Source organism: Bidens hawaiensis, unplaced genomic scaffold (genome assembly GCF_021521415.1).
Source record: "Bidens hawaiensis isolate Kalapana, Puna unplaced genomic scaffold, B.hawaiensis_p1.1 tig00053360_1, whole genome shotgun sequence".
Classification (NCBI taxonomy): Eukaryota; Viridiplantae; Streptophyta; class Magnoliopsida; order Asterales; family Asteraceae; genus Bidens; species Bidens hawaiensis.
The window spans coordinates 54,226-74,735 of record NW_027499622.1 but is presented as its reverse complement, the minus strand read 5'-3'; the positions used below and the strand labels follow the sequence as shown (position 1 = coordinate 74,735).

The 20,510-nt window shown below is 35.5% G+C and overlaps 1 protein-coding gene across 1 annotated transcript; it reads right to left on the bottom strand.

Moving 5' to 3' along the window:
- Nucleotides 1-2,590: 2,590 nt before the first annotated feature.
- LOC143600111 (plasma membrane ATPase 1-like) lies at nucleotides 2,591-15,088 on the bottom strand. Its single transcript, XM_077077889.1, has 19 exons — nucleotides 14,999-15,088; nucleotides 14,584-14,703; nucleotides 14,389-14,487; nucleotides 14,117-14,260; nucleotides 12,017-12,151; nucleotides 11,274-11,780; nucleotides 10,366-10,485; nucleotides 10,161-10,283; nucleotides 9,875-9,979; nucleotides 9,663-9,807; nucleotides 8,211-8,375; nucleotides 7,904-8,142; nucleotides 7,752-7,784; nucleotides 7,585-7,666; nucleotides 7,348-7,508; nucleotides 3,834-4,034; nucleotides 3,576-3,758; nucleotides 3,316-3,494; nucleotides 2,591-2,801 (listed from the first exon to the last, which is right to left on the bottom strand). Exons 1-19 carry the CDS (start codon nucleotides 15,062-15,064, stop codon nucleotides 2,708-2,710), a joined length of 2,901 nt encoding a protein of 966 aa, XP_076934004.1. The 5' UTR covers nucleotides 15,065-15,088; the 3' UTR covers nucleotides 2,591-2,707.
- Between the last annotated feature and the right edge of the window lie 5,422 nt (nucleotides 15,089-20,510).

The window sequence follows — 20,510 nt, the reverse complement described above, 5'->3', positions numbered from 1 at the left end:
TAAAGATTTAACCTTTATCTATGGTTGCGTTTTATTTTATATCGTGCTCGTATTAGTTGTAACCGGATCCAAGTTTGGGTTTCGGTTCAATGGTCGTTCATATTATCCGCTGCGTTTTTACTCGTTAATCTATTAATGTGATTAATAATTATTTAAACGAAAATTATAAAACGGGTTTAATTGTTAAAACTGTTTCTGGAACCACCGTTGAAACCCAACATTTGGGTCATCTTGAAGATCAGTAACCAAATGGTTTGAGAGGAAACCGGCTGTGCAAGCATAAATTTGCCTAGATTGAAGGCATTTATGTTCACTTACCAACCTTGTAACTTTCTATGAAGTTGTTCTCTTTTGGTATGACAGCAACAGTACCCAAGGGCATCTAATAGCATGTGGGTCTTTCCTTTTTCCCTTACCCCCAATATTTTTCTGGACTGGTCCCTGATCTTTATTAGCACTGCTAGATCCAACCCCCTGCATGTGGGACCCGTCTTCCATATCCCCTTCACACACTGCCCTCACCCTTATCAAATCATCTTTTCTTATCCTAATTTGTCTTCTTGTTTCAACTGCATGTGCCTTGATCATATCCTTAACCTCTGCTTTTGTACCAAAAACTTGTCCCACATGGAAAAGATAATCCATGTCCTCTCATTTCCTTGTTTTTCTATATACAACCTATCATTATCCAACATAACATCATCCATTTCAATGTCCAAACCCTCTAAACTACCAATTGCATCCTGCTGTTCAACTTCAAAATCAGTATGCAATCTGAAATCCCTCATATCTACATCTACATCATCTGTGTCACCATCTTCATAGTTGAAATCACTATCTGAATCACTTTCTGAATCTTCATCGCCCTCCTTAGTTTTCTTAACATTCTTAGATTTCATATAGTTCTTAGATGTCTTCACATTCTTTGATTTCTTAACTGGACAAACCTCTACATGTTCATCATCACAGAACACTCATCTCTCATTTCAAAATTAGAATCCCTACTATCATCAGTTCCACTTTCATCTGAACTTGAAGATTCATCAATATCTTCTCCACCTCCAATTCCATCTCCACCTCATTTGTAGGTTGCACACCAAAAGCATTCTCTCCAAACAAAGGGTCAAAGTCTGGATCCTCATGACATAAATCAATTTGGTCTTGTTGTTCAACAACACCAACATTATTCTCTTGTTGAACACTCTCATGTGCATCCTGTTTGTCTTGTTCCACAACAACCTTTTGAAAAACAACCTCATTTGTGCTATCTTGCCATTCCAACAACAACCTTTTCTTAGCTGAGTTTGCTTTATCTAGTACTACCTCACATGCAAGAAACTCCTCATTTGTTATCTCTTCAATGGTAAACTTTGAGGGTGAGCAGAAGTATGTGTGTACAGAGGTGTACTCATGCTCAACATACACATTCATTAACTGATTACAAGCTCCAATATACTTAGCAAATTCCCTAACATCATCATCACTTCCCAAAGCTCTAAGCCTCCAATCCAAATCTGAACCCGGTACTACATAATGGTAGAATCTAACCTTATTTTTAGGATAAGCTAATTGTTCCGAGATTCCATCAAGCTCGTGAACAGAAAACTTGTCAATATCTAGCATGTAAACAAAATGGACAACGTCTCTGTTATAAACCCGTCCAGGAAATTTGGTGAAAGTACCACCATGGTGCAACTTGATCGAGAACAAATGTGGATTATTTACTACGCATAAAAGATTAAACAGTTGTTAGTTAAATAAACCCGATTATAAACCCTATTATTTGAACTTACCATAAAACTTCTCAGCATCCGATTGTTCAAAAGCTTCACGGATGAAGTATCGAGGAGGATGGATATCATCCATTTAGGGTTTTTAATTTTAGATAGGAGAATGTTGTTCAATTAAAGCATTCAATTTATGATATTTGATTTCAGATATAGGGGTTTTTTGAAGGATCACCGGAAAATGAATCGATTAAGGGTGGGGGAAACCACTGATAAAGGGTTTTTGTTTGCAGGTATAGACGAAAAGACAAATATGCCCTCACATGCGCCTCACGTGAGATTATTTAACTGAGTTTTTCTAACCTAGTTAGCGTAAAGGACAAAACGTGTAGAAATAAATGTTTAAAGGACACCGCCTGCAAAGAAACAAAACAAATGACACAAACCGTAAATTGGCTTTGTTTAAAGGACAAAATTTGTAATTATGTCTAAAAACTAAGCTTTAAATTTAGTTTTAGTCTTACAGTTTTAATTATTTGCACAAATGGCCCTTCAATGAAAAAAAGACTAAAATGCCCTCATGTGCACAACACATAAGGTGATCTAACTAGAAAACCTAACATTCGTCAGTGTTAAAGACTAAAAAGGGCCAAAAATCCATATAAAAGATAAAGAATGAAACTCATTCTTAAAAAGGACCCATTTCATAATTTAGCTAATTTAAAATGACAAAAATTGTAATTTTTTCTTATCTATATATGAAAATGAAACCTTAAAACACATAATACATAACAATATGAAATTCGAAAATATTAATCCCAACCATTGTTTAGCAGTCGAACAAGGATCTAATAATACATTTATGAAACGAATGAGAAGCTGCTTTTATTAATAATTTGTGCATTTGATTGAGGTTTGCACCAACGAATTCGAGTAGAAGAATTACAATAACGACCCAAAATATGAGAATGTGACATCGATCACACTGTGTAATGTGGGTTCACATCGATATCCAATCCTCTTAGTTTCGCGAAAGACTCTACCTTTCCTTTCAGAGTATGAAGTTCCCTTAATCTGTAAGACAGCAACGAATAATATTAAAGATCATGCATATTTTGCTTGTTTTTCCTATTTAATGGGCCGTGTAACGGGTAAAGGAGATCACTTCGGAGAAAAAAACGGACCAAAACTTGAAAGCCATCCAGATAATATTACATCATTTTTGTAATCTTATTTAACACACAAATTACCTATATATTTTATTTAAAGTGATTATGGCATTAAGCAGCCAGGGGCATGAATTTCTGACATTACATGGAAAAATACGACACAGAAACTAACATTAAATTCGTTTGTTTGGGGACCCGTTTAGTTTGGTTAAAATGTGTTTTATACCTAAACTGATTGATTACCTTTTGCCAAAATTTGAAAGTATGAGACGTGTTGATCAAGGTTTATAGTTTAAACGCAATTATTTTTGACACATTTAATCACAGAGTTTTACTATGCAAAATTTTAAAATAGAATAAAACTTCGACCAGCCTGTTTTGTCATAGGAAAAACGTAAATAAAAAAAGACGATATGGACCTTGCAATCTCTGCACGGCGTTTTGCTTCTTCTGCCATCATGTTTATGTCTCTGAATGTGTAGTTTTCAGCAAAAGTCTTTGTTTCAGAAGTATCAAGACCATGAAGTGTTCTTTGTTCTTTAGCCCATGCTGCTTCACGTGCTTCCTTACCAAAGTCCTTTTGTGTCGTGAAAGCCGTCTGCATCAAAATTCAAAAATTAACTATGTTAATTTTCCGACACAAGGTAATTAAACACGAGTGAATATAATTTTTACTCACCTTACGATTAATAACATGGCCCCATGCTCGCCCGCTAAGTGCATACCTAACCGCGAATTTGATTGGGTCAAGTAACATATAACTTAAGATATTATACAACCATATAACTCCAGTCCAACCCCAACCAATCGCGTGGACCTTAGCAAAATCCCATGTCAAATATGCTGACATCACAGTAGCAATCTGCGCGCAAACATATAAGAAAATAAGAGAAGATGATAACTAACTCTAACTGAAAAAGCACAACAATGAAATTACCAATTGAGCTAGAATGAATGCAGCAACCAACAGAAGACCTGGTCTTTCCATGAAAGACCAACCCCTCGAGCGTGTGACGAATATTAACGCCTGGCTGATTGTGCTGACCTGGAGGTATACAGCTGATGCTAGCTTTGCTTTCCAAACTTTGTCTGTGAAAAGGTCTACATGCTTATTGAGATCATCCACATGGAAGGCATGCTGAAAATATGATATAGTGAAAGAAAGTTAGAGATGCGTTTGTATGTGATAAAAAAATTATGATGCCGGTTTAAATGGGGATGGTTCAAACACACTCAACCGGACAAGTTACGTAGCCGGTGTTAGGATTAAACGCACACACGAAACCGAACACACACACGAAAGCAGTAAACGAACACGAGGATTTAACGTGGTTCGGTCTAAACTGACCTACGTCCACGGGTGGCAACTAGGTATATCTTTATTGAGTGACCAAAAGATTACAAGTACATAATGTTGTTTATATAGAGACTGAACTAGGGTTAGTAAATTATTATGCAAGAAATCTAAACCGGGCCGGGCTTGGGCCCGACCGCCCACACCCGTCTCCTCTTTTGACTTCATATAATAAACCGGGCCAACAAGGCCTACGAACCCAACAATCTCCCACTCGGAGGCCTTGAGTACTCTCGTCTGCACTCCTGATTGTACTTTTGTAATCTGAACATTAAACTTCTTCTAGTTGCCACCGCCTTCTCATCAATTAACCAGAAGGCCCGTTGAAGCTCCCCGGAGCTCCAACACGTCAGTCACGGCTGAAACTGCCCCTGACCCATTCTCTGTCCCTACCGGTTCCCACTGTAACGAACTACCGGATCCTGAGATAACCTGAGAACAAACACTCTCCATATTCAGCAAGTAATTCATTGGAGAGACCTTTACAGCTGGAATACTGGTTTTCTTAATCCACTGTCGACCTGGAACTGTAACTGAAACACGACCTGTGCTCCCACTGTCACGATGTCCCCCAACTGATTTAACCTTCCTAGCTCGTTCATCCTGAATCTTCACTTTGGCTCTGGGTTTGTTACTTGCAAAACGAACCTTCTTCTGCCCACGAGATTCTGTGAACCGGACTTTGTCTTTCACCAAAACTGGATCCACTCCTTTCGGTGACATATCGACCATATACAACGAACCCATTTTCTTGCCACGAGCAACCACAAGATTCCCTTTGACTACTTTCCACTGCCCATTCCCGAACTTAACATTGTGCCCTTGATCATCCAACTGCCCAACTGAAATCAAACGTTTCTTCAAACTTGGAATAACCCTCACGTCTTTCAAAGTCCAAGAAGTACCGGCTGAAGTTATCAAATCAACGTCTCCCATACCCGTAACCTCTAAAATATCATCATTCGCTAGTCGAACCTTTCCAAAATCCCCAAATTTAAGATTCTTCATCGTTTCACTACAGTGAGTGGCATGAAACGATGCACCAGAATCCATCACCCAAGCATCAACGCTACTCTCAACACTACAAACCAAAGCCTCATCACTACTGACCCCGTCATCTGTGTCGTCTTCTGTAACGTTCACCTCTTTCTTACCATTCGGACACTGATTCCTGAAGTGTCCTTTCTCTTTACAACCCCAACATTCAATATCCTTACGAGTCTTAGACTGACTCCTCTTCCTGCTCCCACTGCCTCGCTGTTTTCCCCTACCTCTACCTTCTGTGACTAGCATATTGCCTGATGATTCACCTGAACTTCTGCGTCTTGAATCTTCTCCCAGAATCAGATCTCGAATCCCATCGAAAGTAATATTTGTAGACGAACTACAAACTGCAGTCACTGTTTGCGACCAACTGTCGGGCAAAGAGGATAATAACAAGAGGCCTTGAACTTCATCATCAAACTTAATGTCAACTGACACTAAGCGGGACAAGATCGAATTAAGATTATTGATATGAGTTGTAACTGACCCACCCTCTTTCATTCTTGTTGTCACTAGCTCTCGGATAAGATAAACTTTATTCGCTGCCGAAGGCTTCTCATACATGTTGGATAGTGCGTCCATCATACCACGGGCTGTGGTTTCTTTCATGACGTTAAACGCCACATCTTCCGACAACGACAATGTAATACAAGCCCTAGCTTTCTTGTCTAACTTCTTCCAATCTGCTTCTGACAACTTTTCTAGTTTTTCATCCTCAAACACTACATCCAAGTCTTTCTGACAAAGTAGTGCCTCAATCTGCATCTTCCACCAACCGAACTTCTGTCCGTCAAACTTCTGTATCGAAAACTTTCCGTCTTCTGCCATAACAATGACTAAAACGAAAAACTGGATAAAAAACAGAGACAGACACAGCAACACGAACCTGAACTTAACGACTGTTCTACTAAACTCTGTTAAAAAATCAACCTATTTATACGCAGCGGAATATCGAACTGAAAATCAGAAACCGAAACTTTAAACTGAAACGATAAACCTGACAAACGCGGTTGGCACTGGTTCTCCGTTTCTTTAAACGACTTCAACTGTTCTTCAACAAAAATAGGATCTTGATTGGCTCGTTCTTGACTCGTTGAAACTGTTAAAAAATATCTTGTCCTTGTGCCTCGGCTAAACTGCCCGATAAAACTTTCGAACCTAAATAGAGAAAACTTGGCCCACACAAAAATTGATCTTTTAAAACAAAAAAGAATCAAGAATTTTGGTCAAATCTGGCTATTGGTCAAAAGGTATGCTGCAACTTGAACAAATATAATTAACCATGGTCACGTCTCTCTCTACCAAGCACACGCTCTTAGTGAGAAAATATCGATTAAGCTTCTGCCTCAAAATCAATATCTTACAAAAAACTCCGACGTCTGACCCACAACTAAACAACGGTACACGGTGGTTATGCGGTGGTAAAATGCTTTCGAAAATAAAACCGAACCTGAACAACTCCGGCGACTGGGTATGGCGGAACCCTACCGGAGATCACCCCTTTCTTCCCTGCGGCTGAGTCGGTAAGACTCTAGCGGTGTTGCGACAGCAACAGCAAGGTTTTCTCGCGGCGAAAAAACGATGACGGCGGAACCCTAGCGCAGTAGGGTGGCGGCGGCGGAAGGTTGGTTCCCGTGTTCTTCGTGTGATCCGAACCTAAGCTCTAGATACCACTTGTTAGGATTAAACGCACACACGAAACCGAACACACACACGAAAGCAGTAAACGAACACGAGGATTTAACGTGGTTCGGTCTAAACTGACCTACGTCCACGGGTGGCAACTAGGTATATCTTTATTGAGTGACCAAAAGATTACAAGTACATAATGTTGTTTATATAGAGACTGAACTAGGGTTAGTAAATTATTATGCAAGAAATCTAAACCGGGCCGGGCTTGGGCCCGACCGCCCACACCCGTCTCCTCTTTTGACTTCATATAATAAACCGGGCCAACAAGGCCTACGAACCCAACAGCCGGTTCTGAAAACATTGGTAATAACTTTATAATCAAACACGAGCCTCGTCAAGAGCTATTATAATATATTTGTACCGCAAAAAAGCTGGTTCGAGTAGCCACATAGAAGAATATGACAGTCATTAGAGCAAGGTATGTGCCTATGACTATTCCAGTTGCGAATATTTCACTCAGCTTCCAGCTGTCAGAACTCGGGGATGGTTTGACTCTATCTTTTGAAATAGTCATGATTGTACCTGAATACATGTTGGGTTCAAATGGTTAGAAAAAAACTTTGTGTGTTATTTAAACCAAGGATTAAACCAAGTATACCATCATTCAGAATGGCAATGACAAGAACAAGAACTGGAGGGAAATTGAATCTGTAAAAAGCAGTCAACAACATAAAGCCTAACTGCAAGAGAACAAGATAAAAGGTTTAAAACAATGACGGTTACATGAATAATTGATATGATTAAGATTTTAAGATGAAGACTTACCACAATACGTATGGTGATTGAAACAGCATAAATCTGTTGGACAAAAAAGAAGGAAAGCTTTTATATATGTGTTCAAGAAAGTGAAGTAAATAATAATAATAATAATAATAATAATAATAATAATAATAATAATAATGGTTTGAGGATTTTACTGTATAGTTTTTCATTCTTTGAAAGATGGCTCGGCTTGTTAACACCGCGCTAATGATGACACTGAGTCCGGGTTCAGTTAAAACTATGTCAGAGGCGCTTCGGGCTGCATCAGTGGCATCATCGACTGCAATTCCAATGTCCGCTATCTTTAACGCAGGTGCATCATTTACGCCATCACCAGTCATTCCACAAATGTGCTTTTTACTTTGAAGAATCTTCACAATCTCATACTTGTGCTCTGTTAAGCAATTCAACGGTTTAAACCACCAAGGATTAACAATATTATAACCATGAATGGTTGGTTACCTGGAAAGACACCAGCAAAACCATCGGCTTTTTCAATAAGTTCATCAACGGGTAAAGCTGCAACGAGTTGTTCCTTATTATCACCAAGTAATGATGATGAAGGATACATGTTAACACCCATTCCTAATCGTCTCCCCGTTTCCTTTGCAATTGCCAGCTGATCACCTGAAAATATTCCGTCATGTAATTAATCTAATCTACTAGATTATGTGCAACCTTTAAAGGCTATGTCGGTGCTAGACACACAAATGAGAACAACCATATATGTATATGTATAAGTTACAAACATATAACGCAAGGTTTTTCAAAATTCCATTTATACACTTCTATTATAAACACAATGGTGAATACGTATAACACAATGACCTAAAACGTAAGACACAATGATGAATACATATAACACAATGACTTGAAACGTAAAACACAATGGAAACAACATATTACACAATGACTTGAACGTAATATACAATGAACGTAATACCTTTTTTCTTAAATTAAGTGAATGCCATATGTCAATCCGAATAAAAGACAATGAACGTATTACACAATGACTAAAACATAATGACGAACATAAAGACACAATGGCGTAATCTTTGTTTAAATTTTTGTCTTTAGTACGAGTACCAATTGAAAAACACAATGATCAAAATCTATAATACAATGCATATGAAAACTCAATTAAAAGACACAATGAACAACAAAAAAACACTTAAAAAACCTATTAATTTTTTTTTATATAACAATATGATACTCGTATTAAAGATAAAAAAAATGCTTGTTATTATTGTAAAAAAAATGTCGTATGAAAAAGTTATTTTAAAATGATGGGGGATTTGACATGTGACTTGCATGTGGAAAGAGAAAGTCAACAAAGGTGAGTTATTACCTTTATGCTCTTTCCATCAATTTTTATTTATTAAATTAATCCCAACCATTCAAATATAAGATTAATGGATTGGATTCCTTCTCACCCTTCTCATTTTTTTTGTCCTTTGTATTTTAACTTTACCCTATAAAACACACCCATTTACTTAATTAATCCTACAACTTATTATGCATAAGTTACAAGCATAAAATGCAAGTTTTTAAAAGTTCATTTAGCCCCTCTGTAAATTACAAAACATACCCCTCCATTTAACCAAATCTAATATTTTGACCTTGGACTTTTCAAAATGTAATTTTTGGCAAATCACAGGTTGAGAAGTCTCTTACTAAAGACTTTTCTTCTTCTTTGTTTCTTTTCCGGTTTTTTTTTGTTTTTGTTTTTGTTTTTGTTTTGTAACTTTCAAAATATGATGTTTAATGAAATTCTGAATATATCGTTGCGACATACGTATTGTTGTCTACGTTTTGATGTAAATTTCGTTTAAAGCAAAGTTGTGCGTGATAATGTACAAGTCATCTATGTACACTTTATATATAAGATAAATTATATAGGTAAGAACAACAAACCTGTGATCATCTTAACACTAACTCCAAGGTCTAAAGCTCTTCTAATTGTCTCAGCACTATCATGTCGAGGCGGATCGAATAGAGGAAGTAGGCCCACAAATTCCCATGGCCCACCGGGACTATCTTTACTATTTGCAGGTACTTCCTGTATTAAACAAAGTAAGTAAAAAGGAAATGGTAATATATTAACAATTATATTTAACACTTTGTACCTGGCGAGCTACACCAAGAGACCGAAGCCCACGTTCAGCAAATTTGTCAATGATCAAGTGTACCCGACTTTCAATCTCAGATTTGTTCCTTGCCAGATTTAGAATCTAACAGTTTACAAGAAATTAAAAAGTCAGCATTATTGAACTGTAATATCAGACTAGTGTTTATTAGTATGGGGCCACGGGCTCAATCTCATACCAATAAACACTAGTATGTGTTAATACAGTCCAATCAACATAACATTTGACTTTCAGATTTTAAATTCAAGTGAGTTTAAAATAGCACCTGCTCTGGTGCACCTTTGCTAACTCTATGCATCTTTCCAGCTCCATCAATGTAAGTCAAAGCGGTCCTCTTATCAGTTGGATTAAATGGAAGGAAGTGTACTTCTGTAATTCCAGATCGTGCCTTGCGAAATTCATAATAATAATTTAATAAAATATGTTTAATTGTGATTAATTTATCTTATGTAACTGAATAATATGAATACCTCTTTAGGATCAGCCAGCATTGATACTATAGCAGTATCAATGGCATCTTGATTTTCTAATCTTGATGCTCTAGCAGCCATTAATACAACTGTGTCTTTATCAACACCACTTGCAAAAACCTACATAATCGTGTTTTAATCAAGCAATAGTAATAAAATTTATATAAAATAGCATTAACAAATTAAAAAGAATTACAACAAAAATTATTTAGTAAACATAGATGTTAAATAGAAAATATAAATAAATATATAGTTTTCTAGTCACCTGGTAGGCGAAGAGCATAAGGATATTCCGCCAACACAAAAAAATACTTTATTTTTAATACAACTCTGAGATATGGTACCGTACAGTAATATAAAAACAAAAAATTAGTACAAACACTAACCAAACACTGTACCGATTATGGCAGTGTAATCGGTGCATGTAGTGCAAGAATACCAAAAGATACCGAAACGACTCGTATCTACCGAAAAGCATAAACATGAATACCATTATCGAAGTTCGGTCGGTATCGACGCGGTACTGGTACTCGGTGAAAAATGCATATCCGTAATTTACCATACCAAAAAACACGTTATTCTGAATAATATTTGTTTCAATAAAGTTTATATCGGAATATAGACAAAGACAAGCATAACTGTGAATCTAGATTTTTTTTAAAAGTTAACAAACACAAGTTATTAGAGAAAAACATATTATTAACAAAATTAAATTGTTAGAGATGTTATTACTAACAGTATAAGGGGTAAAATTGCTACTTTGGAAAAAAAAAAGGTTGTGAAAATGCTTTTGAGAGGGTACTACTATTCACAAAGTTACAATTTGTTCTTAGTAAAGTGAAATTAAGAATATGATTGCATGACAAAACAAAACAAAACAAATTTACAAAATAAGAAAATAAATTTACCTCAATCAAATTTTTGTCAACAGTAAGTTTGTTAAGAGTTAAAGTTCCAGTTTTATCACTACACAAAACATCCATTCCTGCCATTTCTTCAATAGCAGTCATCCTCTTTGTAATAGCTCCTTGTTGAGATAATCTGTGGGATCCAATGGCCATTGTAACAGATAAAACAGTTGGCATTGCAATTGGGATACCACCAATGAGAATAACCAGAAGATTATCAATTCCTTCACGGTAATCCCGATGTTGAAAAGCGAATATGACGACTAACTCAATGGCCATCCCGATCGCAATTGAGCATATGCAGAAGTTACCAATTGCAGTCAAAACTTTCTGAAAGTGACCCACGTGTGTCGTGCTGTCAACAAGATGAGCCGCTTTGCCAAAAAACGTGTGAACCCCTGTTGCAATAACAACCGCCTCGAGTTCACCTTGTTTGCATGTGGACCCCGAGTATACACCGTCACCTGGGTTCTTGGATACTGGCAGTGATTCACCTGTGAGAGCTGACTGCAAAAAGTTTGAAAACTCAACTATAATATATATTTCATTAAAAAGTAGTGTCGACATCAATACAGAAAGCAAAAATGCACCAACCCTTTTTGGATAGCAAAACCAAGTCGTTTAAAAATAACATTCATAGAAAGTGGGGTCTAATATTACTATTCATGACCCGTTGGACACAACCAAGTCAACCATATGATTGTTGTTTGAAAAGTTAATAATAAGTAAGTTTAAGTCGTTACTTGATCAATCTTTAGAGGGTCTCCTTGAAGCAATCGTGCATCAGCGGGAATGATGTCACCGAGCTTGATGCTGATAATGTCACCAGGTACAAGTACTGATGCATCCTCTTCGTTCCATTTCCCGTTGCGTAAAACCTAACGAGAATAAATGTTTTATATTAAAAAGACGCTATTTAACTGACATATTAATGTTAGTAGACATGTAAACCAATGTACACTTGCTTATGAATGAGGGTGTTGGGGTTAGAACATATAACTAGGGGTGTGTTGTGTGCACGAAACTGAAATAACCTATTCAAGCGAACCTAATAAAAATGACGGTTTGGTTTTATTTTTTTTAGAAACCGATTTGTTCGGTATTGGTTTTGGTATTAACCAAAAACTAAAAAAACCGATTTTAAGTAATTTATAAGAAATTAATAAATGTTGTAACCTAAAAGTTTTAGATTCAAATGTGTAATAATCAACTAATCACTAATTAATATGAAAAATAAAAAAAATTAGGCCCAAATTATTAATTTTGGCCATTTTTTTAGCTGGTAAAATCAAAGCTGAACCGAACCCATTGTGATAACCAAAAAGCAGAAAAACCCGAAACCGAACTGCTTACAAATAACCCAAGAACCGATTTTTGGTTCAGTTTGAGCCAAAAAAAAAAACCCATGCATATCCCTAAGATATAACTTAACAGAATAAAAACGGGTCAAATGGGTTTTAAACCATCTAAAATCTGTATCTAGTATATACAACCACATAAGTTGCTTTATTTAGACATTACATTATTACTGCCAGGGGCAGATTCAAGGCTAAGAGAGGGTGGGCCGGTGCCCACCGTCCGCTGGTCATAGTGTCGTATTTGCGTATACGCGCTAGTATATGATGAGCCAGCAATTATTCAGTGCCCACCGTCAACGATCAGCCAGTGCCCACCGTTGAAGCCAAAAACTAGTTTCGCCGGAGTTTTTTTTATCCGGCAACGACTGATAGTCCATGTCTTGAAGAAGGAAGATGACGAGAATGGTGAAAAAATGCTAGGACGTTTGGTATGTTATTATATTTAATTATATGCTGTTGATTGATATTCACGAGGCAGTGCATTATTACTTTTGTAGCTATTGTTTTAATTTTAATTTCCAAATTAATTAAGATGGCATTCAACATTTCTTTATTTACCTTTTCAACATTTCATTATTATTGTTTAAAAAATGTATAATAATATATTATTATTATTATTATATAGTTACAGTATAATTAAGCTATTATATATTGTATATACTACTTAAGTTGAGTTTCTTTTTATCATTTTAAAATATTATATATTAAAAAACTATTTCATTTAATGTTCACGTAAAATTGCTTCATAAAAATAAGTGTTATAATGGCTTCAAATATGAGGACCAAAAATTACAATTATAAGTTGATATATTAATTGTTAAAGAAGGCAATTGATGTGTATAAAATGATGTAAAACTTATATATTTACTCTTTCCTTCTAATATTCTAGTTCAGCCACTACTGTTGATTACCGATGGTTACAGAACAACTCAGTGAGCAAACATAAATAGTAACTAATTAATTTTTTTTTGCCTCTGAATTTTGAAGAATAGATAGAGGATGATGATGATGAATATTACTTTGTTTGAAGTAACTGTCTTAATTATATATATATATATATAGTGTGTGTGTGTGTAATATATTATAATATGTATTTTTTAAACTTAAAGGGTGGTATGTAAAAAGACAAATTTACTCTCTCATACGCCTGAAAGTTTATTTCGCTCTCGGCCCTGTGTTTTTTTTACCGAACTCACTTTGCACCCATTTCATTTCGTGCCCCCCGTAATAAAAAATTCCAGATCCGCCACTGATTACTGCAATTACAGTGTTTCTTAATTATAATTATTAACACTTAAGTATTTGTGACTCTTTTCTAAGAAAAGATTAAAACAAAATGTGATAAAAATCAAATGAACCTGACAAGACCCGATTCAACTATGATGACCCGTTATCCATATTATACAAATACAGTAATTAATTACGTTTAAATGGTGTTTTCTTTTCTTTTTTTTTTTCCGTACAAATTACTTAAGGCGCGCACACCTTAGCTTTTGGAGCCAAACGAGCCATGAGGGCTGCAGCTGCATTTCCAGCATTATTCTCTTCTACAAAACTTATGGTTGAATTGATAAGGAGAAGTATCAATATCCCACCAAAGTCATGATAGTCAGCAGGTTGTTTCTCTTTCTGGAAACAATAATTTCATATGCAAGAATCATAAAACAATACAGTTCCGTTATAGTATACAATTATATGATAAATGTTGATATCTTTTTTATAAAAAATTAAATAATCAAATACAAGAACCGACTAACCCCTCCTCGTGCCATAGTAATAGCCATGATTGCTGCTGCTTCCATGACCCAAGATAGAGGGTTCCACATAAACCCCAAAAATTTCAGAATTTTGTTTTCCTACAAATTTTAAAAAATGCAAATTTCATGTTTATATTTATATATGCTTAAAAAATTGAAAAATCATTCATATGTAAGCCTTTTTTTCAATCGAACCTTTTTCTCTTCCAACTTATTGTAGCCAAACATATTCAAACGCTTTTCAACCTCATCGGAGTTGAGCCCTTCTTTCGTGCATTTTAACTTGTCAAAAACTTCTTCCATTGGAATATTTTCCTGCAAAAAAAAAAAAAGTTATTTTCAGGGTTTACCAATTAATGATCTGATTTAGCTTTAATAATTGAGTAATGATATCTTGCAAGTGTTTTAACTATCCCTCTAGATAGAAGCTTCTCAGATCATTTGATTAAGCTAGTTTGAACTTATCAAACATAAACTACGTCAATCTATCAAGGAAGATAGTCTAAGAAAGAAACTTATGAACTTATCAAACATAAACTATGTAAAAACCAGTTATGCAACTAATTAAAATATGATACTAGAAGTAATTACAAACAGTAAGAAATGGTACCAAATCAACAGCTTCTTTGTTAATTGCCTCAAGAGCAACTGCCTTATCCTCCTCCATGGACACCATTTTCGGACGAGCCCTTATATCATGAAAAAGCGAAACCCTTAACCGAGGATAGTAGGAGAAGAACAATGAAGTGTGGAGTGGGGGATGACAATGTGAGAAGTAGGAAGTATATATATATATATAGCGGATAAGATAGAGACATTAATGTATCGATCATCACGATTGATGAACACGATGAGATAGACAGACAGACAGGTGGGATCCAAAGTGAGGATTTCTATTGGTGTTGGTTTGTGGGAAGAGGACGAAAACAGGATTTTGAAGGATCCGCCTGCCTCCAGCAATATATATATATATATATATATATATATCAACAAGATTTGCTTATATTCTATGTTGTAACTAGAGTTTGTGAATACCCTTTTGGTCCCACCGAGATAATATATTTGTTTTGAGAGGATTAATCAAGTACAACATTGTCTACGAAATTTCTAATTTTGTTTTTTTAAACAATTTAAATTAAAAATATCCGCAATACCCACGTTTGATAATCGATACAAACTCTAGTACGGCATTTTTGTTTTTATTAAATAAAATACATTTTTAGAGAGTTGATTAAATAATATATTTCTATTTCTATTATTTAAAACCAAGGTGAAGGTGAAGAGATCATATGATATCGGATTCAGGTTGCATCAAAGTAAGATCTATAAGGGTCAGCCCATAAGAAAGGAAAACACAAAAGGGAAACAAATCCATAGGCGTATACCCTAGAGCAGCCAATTCGGAAACAAACTCCTGGAGAAAGGTACACTAGTGGACCACCGCATGTACCAACACTGTGTAGACATAAGTATCAACAGGGTATCGCCACATGTAAGAGGAACACGTGCAGGACCACCGCAATAGGTAGACATATGGGAGACAACAATTATGTGCAGTGGAACCTGCACAAAACAACCTTCATGATCTCCATTATGACGGCTGCATAGAAGATAAACACGATATTCCTGGGACACGTGGCCCAGTAAACATTCTATACATTCGGCTATAAATAGAGGACGCCATCAAACGGTAAAAGAATTTGTTTCGTTCTCTTTCCACTCTTTCATTATCATTCACCACTTACCATACTAGCAAATAGTTAGCAAATACCTCATATAATCGTTAAGCTTATATGAGGTAACGATTATATGCTAGCAAACAAGCCCGTCAAGAACGCTATGACACCATGAAACAACTTATCAACTGCAAAATGGAACAGGGATCCCCTGTTAGTGCGCTTGTCGTCAAAATGAAAGGGTACATCGACCAACTGAAGAAATTTGATTATCCCATGTCGAATGAAATGGCAGCGGACTTCATCTTGAACTCTCTCCCTAGCTCTTACGACCATTTCGTAATAAATTTCAATATGAATGCCTGGGTGAAGACAGTGCCGAAGCTTCATGGTATGCTCAAAACGGCTGAGATGAATATTCCAACTAAAACTAATCATGTTCTGATGGTTCAATCTACTGGTGTCAAGAAGCCTAAACCCAAGAACCGAGGTTATAACGGTAAAAGCAAGAAAAAGGTTATAGTTGCTGCCAAGCATGCCACCAACACTAACAAGAGTGTTAAAAAGGTACTGTGATAACCAAAACTTTATACTCAATATTTAACTTATTTCAATTGAACATTGTTTGAAAGAGTTCAACTTAATATTAAGACAAAAAAGTGTCATCCAAAAAAATAATAATAATAACAAATACAAAACTTATACATCGTAATGATAATAATAATAACAAAAATAATAACAATAGTAATAATAATAATATTATTATGTAACATCCAAAATAAAAGTTAAGAATAGGGTATAAATAAAAATAACGTAAATAAAAGTTAGTTAATATCTATAATAAAAAAATTATGTATTAACAAGGAAATCATATTGTATGTTGAAAAGTCAATACATAGTAAAAGAAATATGGAAACAAACAAAAAAATATCAAAAGTTAAGGATAGAGCTAAGTTATCACATTCTCATTCAGTGAAAGTTACATCCATACACCCATATCTCTAATTTCATGGCAAAGTAAAATGGTTAATAAAACAAGTCTTGGAGCCACCAAACATTTACACAATCACACAAAACATTCACATAGTCACACCTTCAGAAAGGTAAATTCCGACGACGGTCCGTGCTTACATATGTGTGTGTTTGGGTATAACTCTGCTAAAGTTTTCCGGTGATACTTTGCGATCATTGGCGAACCAAAAACAAGCTAAAACATCAATAAGATAACTAAGCTACCTATTTTCACCTTGTTAATAACTTTCGGTCACTTCTCCACCTCACGTAGAACTCAAAATAAATTTCCGACCAAACCGTGCTTTTTCCGGCAAACTATGGAAGAAGATGGATTAACTGCAAGGTTATTTTATTAGCTTCTTTTTATTTAATCAAATCTAATCCTAAATAAGTTGGTTGGTCTCAAAGTCTATAAAACATATGATCATCGGTTCGATGCTCATCACGTACTCTCTTTTTATTTTTACAATGAAAAAATGTTTGTTTGAAAACCAATATCAGTCCAATTTGTACATTTTGTAGATATTAAAAATCATATATAGATAAATATATGAAAACCAATAGTTAATGTAAATTATATATATAGATAGCTGGATATAGTTCAATCAGGTAAGCAAAAATTTTATGGGGTTGGTTCTTGTTATACGTCACCTTTACTTATTTGCATATTATTAAAGTTTTCATAAATGGAGTATTATTAAGTTATTAACCAACTTGGCGAAATTGTTAAGTCATCAAAAATGGTGTAAGCATGATTGATTTTTATATTATGAACTATAAGTTTCGATTATTATTTATACAAATAACAATTAGTTCTACAACAGGTTATATTATTATAAAATCCAAAAGTATATTACTTTTATATATAAAGATATTAAGTGTTTAAAATAAAATTACTATTGCAATTTTTGTAATACACACTTTAAATCCAACAAAACAAATGCAATTTTAATTTGAATATGACTCATATGTAGATAACTAACATGCTCACGAACAAGTTATTATTATTATCACAGTGGAACATTAAAAGTACGGATCATTATCCTCACTCTTCATTGCTTTCATATTCAGTTGATATAAACCCATTGAGTTAATATAAATTTTTTTTAACTCCTCACGTCCTTGATTTATCAATTCACTTGAATGTCCGTTGGATTCCAATTCTGATTAAACATTGAATTTATCTTTCATGTCATGTGATATTATTATGTTTGATTATACTCATTATCGCATGTTTCGATATATGTTACGATAATATATTTTCTATGAGTTATGTGAATAAGATTTGTATTCTGATACCCTGAGTGCCGCTTCTCGTGGAGTGTCCCACGAGCATGTTGTTGCAGCATCGGCAACATGTGCACTACCCGTGACGGTGAGATCAGTTCACGACGTCTCTTAAGTACAAGTGTGGTATATATGATTATTAGGAAGCGTATGGATCGATCCTAGGATTTATATTAAGGAGATGGATAGCGGGTATGCCAACTCGCCATCTCGTGTGATAAATATCCAGGTTTAACTACCTGTATATTGCCACGTTTTATGTTCGCTCATGGGTACATCCGTATGATACATTTTAATTTATTTAATAAGGTTACTTTGCATCGTATCATCAACTGTAAGTTCAATCTAAATTACGTTTCATTAAATCATTGATTGTTTGAGCCTATTATTTCGTATTGAGCATTCGACTCATTACGTTATTTTTATTTATTTATTCAGGTCCACATGTTATTTTGGGCGGAATTAAGAGCGATGAATAAAACATCAGGATCCTAATAAAATATTTTTTCAACCATGCTAGTGTGTAAATTAACCTTAAGTTTTCCTTGTCTAATGTGTTACACCTTTGTCAAGTCAATTTATAGAATTATGGGTTTTGTTCGGAAACCATGTTATTGTGACACGTCAGCCCATTCGGGCTGGGGTGTTACAGGTACCATCGCTGCCTCCTGAGGAGCGCCAGTGCTACAAATGAAACAAGATAGGGCACTGAATGCGTAACTGCCCCGAGCATCTAGCCGAGCTAGCAAAGAAGAAGGCCAATGGTGAATCCTCTAAAGGTATTTCCATATACGTTATTGAACTTTTCACTGTTTCTAGCAACACATGGGTATTTGATACCGGATTTGGTTACCACATCGTTAATGTCTTTCAAGAGCCTGAAAACTGGAAGAAACTGAAACAAGGCAGCATGGAACTCATCGTTGGTGATGGGAAGATAGTCCAAGTTCTTGCAACTGTCACATATCATTTTGCTTGTCCGTCTGGCCTTGTAGTTACTTTGAATAATTGTTTGTTTGCACCTAGTTTGACCAGAATCATTATTTTAGTTTATTTACTTTTTGAACAAGGATTTAAGTACGCTTTTAATGGTATTGTTATTTTTGCCTACTTGAATGATGTCTATTCTTTTGATGCTAAACCTCGAAATGGTATTTATGAGATTGATGTTCAAATTAACAATAATATATTTAATCTTTCTAAACGTATCAGATCTGGCATCAATGATACGTTTCTATTGCATTGCCGACTTGGTCACATAAGCAAGGCATGAGTTAAAAGACTCCAATCCGAAGGGATTCTTGAATCCATAGGAACAGACTCTTTTGACATATTGAGTCTTGCTTAGCAGGAAAACTCACCAAGGACTCCTTCATTTATAAAAGTGAACGAGCAAAAGATCTATTAGGACTCATACATACTGATGTGTGCAGCCTTTCAGAACCATGACTAGAAACCATGAAACATACTTCGTTTCCTTTATCGACGATTATAGTCGATACGCTTATGTGTATCTTATGAAACACAAGCACAAAACTTTTGAAAGGTTCAAAGAGTTTCAAAACGAAGTGGAAAAACAACTTGGTAAAACCATTAAAATGCTTCGATCAGATCGAGGTGGAGAGTATCTCAGCTCAGAGTTCATCACTAATCTAAAAGAGCATGGAATTGTTTCACAGCTCACTCCACCTGGCACACCCCAACATAATGGCGTGAGTGAGAGGAGAAATCGAACCTTGCTAAACATGGTTCGATCGATGATGTGTAGAACTAACTTGCCTCACTCCTTTTGGGGTTACGCCCTTATGACCGCCGCCCGCATTGTTATTCTGGCTCCAACTAAAAAGGTAAACAAAACCCCATGTGAGATATGGCACAAGGGAAAGAAGCCCAAATTGTCTTACCTCAGAGTATGGGGATGTGATGCTTACATCTCAAGTGAGTCTGATGACAAACTTGATCCCCGCGGCGTAAAAGTTGTTTTCATCAGATACTATAACCAAAGCGGTTATTACTTCTTTCATCCTGATACAAATACGATTTCTATCAAGAGGAAAGGCCACTTCCTTGAGGAGAAATTTCTCAATCGAGGAACTGGAGATAACATTGTTGATCTTGAAGAAATTCAAGAACCACAAACAACTG

What these genes read in the sequence shown, in the direction of transcription:
- LOC143600111 (XM_077077889.1), bottom strand. Translation starts at nt 15,064, where the DNA reads ATGGTGTCCATGGAGGAGGATAAGGCAGTTGCTCTTGAGGCAATTAAC. An exon ending in ATAAGTTGGAAGAGAAAAAG is followed by an intron (nt 14,488 to 14,583) that starts GTTCGATTGAAA and finishes TAAAATTTGTAG; the next exon opens with GAAAACAAAATTCTGAAATT. An exon ending in TTACTATGGCACGAGGAGGG is followed by an intron (nt 14,261 to 14,388) that starts GTTAGTCGGTTC and finishes TATTGTTTCCAG; the next exon opens with AAAGAGAAACAACCTGCTGA.